This window comes from Rhea pennata, chromosome Z (assembly GCF_028389875.1).
Source record: "Rhea pennata isolate bPtePen1 chromosome Z, bPtePen1.pri, whole genome shotgun sequence".
Taxonomy (NCBI): Eukaryota; Metazoa; Chordata; class Aves; order Rheiformes; family Rheidae; genus Rhea; species Rhea pennata.
In genome coordinates, this window is record NC_084702.1 from 23,891,635 (window position 1) to 23,900,180 (window position 8,546).

Genomic DNA, 8,546 nt, shown 5'->3' on the forward strand with positions numbered 1-8,546 from the left:
TCACTATCAAAATGAGCGGATGAACTGAATGTGTTCTTCAGGAGCAAGTCTTGCTTTGAAAATCAGTGGTTTTAATACCAGTCTATGAAAAAATAGAGTATACTTATTAAACTTGAAAGTAACCATCATGTTGGGAGTGATTGCAGCTTTGCTGTAAAGCAAGATTAGAATTCAAAACAATCTTAGATTAGATAATTTTATTTGAAAACAGGATGCATTTCAGCAGAGACAAGCATAGGTCTTGGTATTTCTATGGGAATAATCAACAACAACATCAGATCTAGGGCATAAATGCCTAAATGACTAGAGGGAGAGAAATCATAGCTGATCACAAGTATTAGTTGCAAGTAAATTGCTGTATCTAGCAGTACAAACAGCCATATAGCTTGCAAGATACCTGAAGGTTGTCGGTTTGCTGCACTTGCCACTAAGAAGACCTTAACTAGGGTAAAAGTGTCAAGCTTTGGCTATCACACACCAGAAAAATAGTACACTGGCTGGTAATACTTGGAAAGACAGCAATGCAACTTGTGAGAAGTTCTGAAAGCTTGACTTCCCACTGAGGAAATTACTTAGCTCAGAAGAGGGGAGACTAAAGATTAACTGTGGCCAAATCTCTCTCCTCTTCCCTGCTTCTCTTTAAAAAAGAGAGAGGAGAGGGAGGGCAGAGGAGAAGAGAGGAGTGGGAGAAAAGATTAAAAAGAAAAAAAAGGGGGAGGGGAATGGATGGGGAGAGTGGAAAGGAGAGGGGTAAGAATAGAGAGAAAAAAGAAAGGAAAGGAAAGATGGGGGAAAGGAGGAAAGACAAGGAAGAGACAGGTGAGGAAACTAAAGGAAGGAGAAAGGAGAAAAGAAAGAGGAAAGAAAAACAAGCTAGTATTTTCTGCCAGTAGTGATTAGGGCAAAAAGTAATAATCTCATTTGCAGCAAAGAGGTACAGATTAGATATGAAAAAAACATTTTCTCATAGTAAGAATAGTGATGCATGGAAATAGTTTGCCTGGGGGGGGAGTAGAGTCTCTTTGGATGTTTGTATAAAAAAAATTGAACATTGTCTGTCAGAAAGGATTTAAAATTGATCTTGCCTTATTGACCTTTTGAGGTCTCTGGCTTTATGTAGATATCCTTTATCTTCTTTAGATAATGGCAACATCTTCTGTTGTTATTTTTACTTTGTTTTTGTTTTTGTTTGCATTTTTTCACAGCTTTTGCAGAATCTCACTTACAATGACAAGATGACAGTGTTGTTTGTCTACAACGGACCTTTTATGATGGAAACAGACAAATGGAACTTAAAGGCTTTCTGTAGGCGGCGGCAGCGAGTTGGAAAGATGCACAAACAATGATACAGACATATATATGTGTTTGTGTGTATATATATATATACAGATATATACATATATATATATATGTAATGTTTTTGTAGATCCTTTTTGGGACACGTGGCATTCAAGACTTAAAAATTGTAAAAGATGAGAACCTGTGAAGAACTGATGATTAAGATCTTTGGTTCTTAATACTTAGGTAGAAATATAAAAGATTTGAAATGTATGATTCTTTTTCTGAATATTTTTTAGTGGCCTTTCTCCAAAGAAACTATTTTTCTTAAGCAGTAGTTTTAAACAAAAAAGGATGTTTCCTGTATTTTATCAGTAAGGACTCCGCCAATGTAAGCATGTAACATCAGAAATACAGTTGTTGTTTTTTCTAGATTACACTGGGATAATTCTATGTCTGTGTTTTTTCCCCCAAGAAATTTGAATTTACTTTTGATAAAAGTGTCCTAACTTGTCCTAACGCAGTTGCGGGTGTACTTCAAACTTCTCCAATTGAAATGGAAACTTTTTGAATGAATGAGTGATGTGTGGGGAAAGAGGGATTTGCAAGTAGCTGTGCTTTTTCTTTTTTTTTTTCATGTGTGTGAAAATACACCTGATGTTAACATAAAGAATATGCTATTTTATAGTAAAGTACTTTATTACTGTTACTATTTTTGAGCTAATGTTCCGTTTTCTGTTCCTGGAAGGGTGAAGTCTTTGTTTTTTCACAGCAAAGTGACAAAGCCAGGGGTTTTTGAAAGAATGAACTAGTTAGCTTGTAGAAATAAAGCTAAGTAATATATAACTTTATTTATAAATAAAATTTGATATGCTTTTGCTGATAAATGGAAAAAATATTCTTGCTGATTTCACATGTAAAAGCCTCCTGGTTTTAACTTACAAGACTGACTACATTGGAGTGATTGTAAACACAATAGCTATTTGACAAATAACCATAAAAATTCACTGGTGGAATTTTGGATACAGCTGTTAGATATTTGAAGGTAGATGTTATCAACAGAACATTGAATACCTAAAATAAAATATCAGTTACTCAGTTAACTATTAAAAAAAAATTAAACTTAATACTGAATTGTGAAGAATATGTTTTGTAAAGAAATTGAAACTACCATCTGTATGTAAAATACACTTTAAAAAAGAGCGAGTCCCATAGTACTCTCTGAAGCATCCTCATTTTCACCAGAAAAGTGGCTGTTGATAGAACTGACAGCAAAGTTTGGCATCCATTTGATTTCAGATGGGAGTTTTACTTAACAGCCTTCTATTGGTGAACCTTGCCTGTAGAATTGATATGTCTAGCTTTTAACATGAAAATGATATGTTAAAAATAGAACAAAAATCCCTGTGCAAAATATAAAAAAGGTTCTAAAAGATTTCAAAGATTAAAATGAAAAGAAATACTTCAGTCCTTATTTTAGATAAAGGAGCCTTTAAGGGAATAGCGTACTAAATATTCCTACATCACGGGCCAGAATACTGACCACTGTTGATCAATGGAGCTCTGTCTTACTATGAAATGAGCTCCTGGAATTAGTTCCATGAGGATTAGTGTCCATATACAAATATTTGACAGAAGACCTAAATGAGTGCGGAAACTCGGGCTGTAGTCCAGGGACTGAGTGAGCAGGAAGAGTCTCCTTGACTTAACTGAGCTAAAAGGCCTGTCTGTGCACTCCATTGCAAGATCCGGGTTTTAAATGTGTTTGTTAGTCTTCAAAGTACTTGGCTCTTAGGAACCCTGATCCGGTATTGTTAATTACTGGTCAGTTCTTCTATGGCTGGACAGCCTCTCTTAATGCTGTCATCTTGGAAATTTGCAGGATTTCTTCCTAGAGTTTTGGGGGGGTTTTTTGTTTTTTTTTTTTTCCCCTTACGTTTCAGACTGAGACATGTAGTGTAAGCCTGACTTTTCCTTTCAAGAGTGTACTTCCTGTTTCAAAAGTGACTTCTTCTGGATACATGCCTGCCACATTGCGCAGGCGAAGAGGATGATGTGTCATGAGTGTTTGCTTTTTCCCTTGGAACTCTGTCACTACTGGCTGTAAATACTGACAATATGTTCAGCATTTCCAGTTACAACCTTAATGTGACACTGTTGCTCCTACTTTTCCCCAGACAGTGCAACAAGCAGCAAAGCTGTACCACATCATCATAATACTGGCCAGCAGAGCTTCATCATCCAGAAGCTGAAGCTTTTCTGGAGTGGTAGGGGGGAAGTAAACTTGTATATCAAAGCAGCCACTGCTATTTGCAAATAGGCTGTAAACATAAGTGTATGCCTCCCATACACAGTTGGTAACCTGATGATTCATTGGCAGGTGCGTCCTTGCTATGTTTAGAACTCTCCTGGCATACAGTAAGTCTTTTGGACTGGATAATATATTTAACCATGAAAATACTCACAAAGTCATTTAGTGGAGCTACAGCATTATTTAGCGTTCCTTAGCTGTGTACAGGACCCTTGCATTGCTGCCAGCTTTCTTGCTGTTCCTCATGGGTTTTTTTGCTTCCACTCAGCTCCTCTGGGACACTTGCTGTAAGAACAAATGGAATTAATTTCAGTATAAGTGTGAGGAGGAGGGGATGAGTAGCAGCTAAGGTTAAACATGCATACAGTATCCAGCTTTTACTGCAGACTAGACAGGACCTCTCAAAAGTAGAAAAATGGAAGGACCCCAGATAGTCCTGACAGTTGAAGTATAGATTGAGCTTTCAAACATAAGTACTCTTCCCTGCTGTTTAGACCAGCAGAAGACTATGATAAGGATCCTCTTCCACCACCATCTGCAGTTCTGAGAAACATCTGTGTCTGCTCGTGTAGAAAGAAAAGTAGCATGGAAATTGTGACTTACTGTGATATGTAAAAAGATTTTTGCAAAGCCAAATGCTCAAAAGTGCTTCCTTATAAAGTCACCCTTTACTGTATTTCATGACTGAAAATGGCACTTTTGCAAGTACATTATTGTTAACTATGAAAGATTGTAAAGTAGTGCTTGGGAGATGAGGTGGCAAGCAAGGGAGAGGCCCCTGCGTAAGTACAGGGCTTGTAACATGCTAACTTAAAAATCGGACTTATATGGGAAGAAGGATAAAGGAGATTTGTTAAGGCTGTTACTGACTTGAACTTCTGTGTTGGAGTGGAAGGTCATCAGATGCACAGACCTGGTCTTCACTACAAGCTACTTACTATGGTGTATGGCAGGTGCTTTTCAGAGGACAGAATAGGCATCTGCTGTAGGCCTACTAGCCACTTTTATTTAGAATTAACCCTGTGGGAGGCTTTTGCTTATGGTTCATGTCCAGGTACACTCTTTTACTGCAAAGCAATTTAGCTGTTGCTTCCTTCCTAGAAGCTGCTGTCCCAACTTCAAACACTGCTTCCTGTGCTTTGTAGAAATGATCTTACAGTTTCTTTCATGAGCCTACAGTTGCTTGATTGTTCCCTTAGCCTTTTTTTTTCCTGCACATCTCTTATTAGTAAGTCTTAATTTCACCTTCGTTGCCCAGTTCCCATACCATTTCATTAGATTTTTCTAGAAAGCAAATAAAGTGTTAGAGTAAACAAATATGTAAGATGTGATGTATATCATTCAATTTTATAAACACATGTGTATCGTTAATATGTTACCTGACACTGCTGCCCATGCTTATGGTTTGAGTAATAGGGTTTTCTTAGTGGGGAAATAAACTGAGGAAGGGAGATCTGTAATTACAGATGTTTACTGTTCACTGAGCTGAGCAGGGGTCCTCTCCCCATCTGCAGTGAGTGGTTCAGGGAAAGCCCTGGGCAATGGGTAATCCACACTCTTGTTCTTGCACCCCCAAGAACCGTTAGCACCACTGCTGCTATACAGGAGCTGAACTTAAGAGTGGTATTGGCTCAAGTACCCTGGTGATTTTACATCAGAAAGTTTTGTAATTTTATGGGAGTTATTTTGATGTTATATGCATCATCTCCCCTTCTGTCTTTAGCTGCCCTGCTTCTTGAAAGGTGTGCTGAAGTTTTTTCTGCTTTAACAGCAATACATGATGGAAGGTGTTTGGTGGGAAAGCCTGCATGGTAAGGAGGAATCTTGGCACTCAAGCTTCAGCATAAATATACAGAGCCAAATTCACCCTTTTCAGTTACGAGTTACTGAAACAAAATGTCCAAAATGAAAATTTTCTAGAACTTTTTGTTACAGAAGCACTTCTTCCCATTGCCTTGCTAATTCAGAATAAAGCCAGAATTCATTACATCATAATTTAGGGGAGGAAGGGACAGAGAAGAGAGTTAAATCCACCTCTGCACTAAGAGAAATTCTCCTTTTGCATGTTAGAACAGCCTGGACTGAATGGGATTTTCTGTGCAGGGTATTATCTGGGAGTGGTTACTGCACATAAACTTCATTTTACTACAGTATTAACTTTAGTAATTGACAAGGCTGCATTGTTGTCCAGTGGAGAGAAGAGATGGGAGCAGGGACTGGATGTGTTTAGCTATTCCAAGGTTTTCAGGGGCTATCGTGGCAGATGCTGAAAATCAGCAGAGAAAATGTGCAAAAATAAAGGCAAGCAGCAACAGCAGAAGCAGAAGACAAGAGAGGTAACCAGCCTGCCTTCTCACTGTAGCAGCCTACCAGCTGTCTTCCTCTCCTGTGGCTCAACCCTTTCCCAACAGCTTGTTTCTTGAGACAGCAATTGCCTTTTCTGTGCTTTCTACTGAATGCCACCAACTTTTCTACACAATTCTGCTTCCTAGTTGCTCTCAGAGTAATTCCCTCATTATCCAGTCTTTCTTCTGCTACTTTATTCCTCTCACCAGGCTAACATTTTGTTGACAGTGTATGTTAGTGTCGAATGCATATCAGTAAGTGGAGTTCAGTACTGCAAAAGATTTGCATCAACTTGCAGCTGGGACTACACAAAATCTTGGCAAATAAGCCTAATGCTTACTTCTCTCTTTCTGAGAGAAGAGCAGTCATCTTCTCTCAGAGACTGATAAGCCTTTTGGGAGGCATGGAGACAAGAACTTTGCAAGTAACCTGCACAAAAGTCACTTTTAGGGGGAAAGTAACTATTGGTGACAGTGGACAATGAAAGAGCAGATGGTGAGAAGATGGTTGCATAAGATAGTAAGAAACCTTGGGAAAGAACAAAAGGCAAAATGATAGAGGTAATACACATTGTGGATGGTTCAAAGTGAATGCATATTTTAACATGATCAGGACTGCATGATTTAAAGAGAAAAATAGACACCCGGGGAAAAAGCTGAGAGGAAAAGAAAGACTATAGTGAAAATAAATATGGGTATTAGACAGCAGGAGATAAACAGAGGGAGAAAAGCTAGGATAGGAGAAATTCTAAACTTAGTATTATTTAGCAGACACTTGTGACATTGGATGTTTGCCGTAAATAGTGTACAAGAGGTAAGTGTCTTTGGGAGACCTTGCCATACCTAGGAATTAGTTTTCAACAGAGGAGAAACTCCATCCTTGTTCCTCCATCTGGTGGTGGGAAGGAACATTTGCTGCTTTCTGGGTCCATAACAAAGAGGTAAGGAGCAAATGTGCTAGATCTGGGAAGAGACCTTACATGCACCTTTGGATTTCCCCCATCCCCAAATTGTAGACAGAGCTTTAGGCTGTGAACCTTATGTTGCTTGATCTTGACTGCAATGCCTTAATACTGGTTTACCTCAGTTTGGCTCTTAGAATATCTTTGTCGCAGAAAACAAAGCTTTTCCCCAAGAATTAAAAACTGTGAACATGAAATGAATCCAAAGGAGATGGTCAGTAAAAAGAGCAGAAGGGGACTTGGAATCACACACCATAAGCAGTATCAGCCCCTCTGTGCTGCTGTCGTGATGCTTGAACAGCTGTTCAGGCTGAAAGCAACTGGTGTTACAGTTTTATGCGGGCCCCAGTGGCTGAGGAATCAGGATCCACTTAGTATCTGCTTCTGAGCCAAATTGTATTGCCCGGGATTTTTATGGTCAGAACTTTTGTACTGCTCAAAATAGTTTGCCCTATAAAATGTATTGTTTTTGTGCCAGTGTAATTAAAGTGGTACAGGCTGCAGTGTGTATGAAGCTTCACAGGTATCAGTATGCCTTAGACCAGTTCATTCATGTAGAATTACTGGAATACGTTAAATTGAAGGAATATCCTTTATTTCATTTTAAAGGCATTTACAGGAATGCTGTTGGACTTCAAATGTTTCAGCTAAAAATTTGTGTCTCTGCAAAAACTGGTTTGCTGGATGTGAGTTGACTGTAGGTTAGCTTCTAAGGCAGGCCTGATTCACCTTTCTATGATCTAGTAAAACAAGCACAGTGATTTACAACCAAAATTGCATATATTAATAACACAACTGTGGCTTTCACTGTCCTTGTGTTTTTGACAGAGCAGCTATACATAGCTTTCCATAGGCTCTCAGAAGTGTTTTCCATTTGGAAACACTATTCAAGGCCTCTGCAACAGTATTTAACAACAGGAGAGCTCAAACCCTACATATGCTCTCTACTGAGACCTCTGATGTATGTCACCCTCCTACCTCTCATCTCTCCGCAGACTTCTGCTGCTGTCTTTCTGGCCTCTGCCCATTAGCCAGAAGAGAAAGAAAAAAACTTTTTGAAAGCCCAAGACTTTTCTTTGCATACTGTTAGCACAAAATTAGGAGATGTTTGATACAGTCAATGCTGTGTTTGATACAGTCAATGCTCTTTGGTCTCTGTATCTTCTCAATCCCCAGTTTCCCCAAGTTGGGGTTTTGCTTGTATCTCCAGGTTCATGTGTAAGGATGGTAAATTGTCTTATCTAATCCTGTAATTTAGATGCTCCATTTCCCTTGTAGCTTCTGTTCAGCAATGCAGATGTTTAGATTTTGCTTTGATTGGCATTGTATGGCCTAAGAGGCAACAGACAATACAGGCAAGTGTTGTAACTGCACAATTCCTGCCATTTTGAAATCTTCCTTTGCTCTAAGGCAATCCCTCAAAGAGGACTTTGCTAAGCACATTGTTCTGAAAATTGCAACTTTGCATCAAGTTATTGTTGATGTAGTTTGTCAGATATGACTGGGAGATGTGAGGATCTCGACCTGGAAGAGATTTGGGCTCCAAAGCAAAAACCAATGGAAGAGCAGCAGTTGTTATGAAGCTCTGATGCAGAAAGGAAACCTCCCTAACTCCTTGTCTCTGAACAAGTGCTGAACAGCACGTGTTTT

The 8,546-nt window shown here is 38.9% G+C and overlaps 1 protein-coding gene across 1 annotated transcript in view; it reads left to right on the top strand.

Annotated features, from left to right (window-relative positions):
* The window catches only part of SMC5 (structural maintenance of chromosomes 5), a 49,652-nt gene extending 47,282 nt beyond the window's left edge, over positions 1–2,370 (top strand). Inside the window, exon 24 of the mRNA XM_062599263.1 lies at positions 1,206–2,370. Within this exon, the coding sequence (XP_062455247.1) occupies positions 1,206–1,346 (141 nt within the window). The 3' untranslated portion in view covers positions 1,347–2,370. The remainder of the gene's footprint in view (positions 1–1,205) is intronic.
* Positions 2,371–8,546: the final 6,176 nt, after the last annotated feature.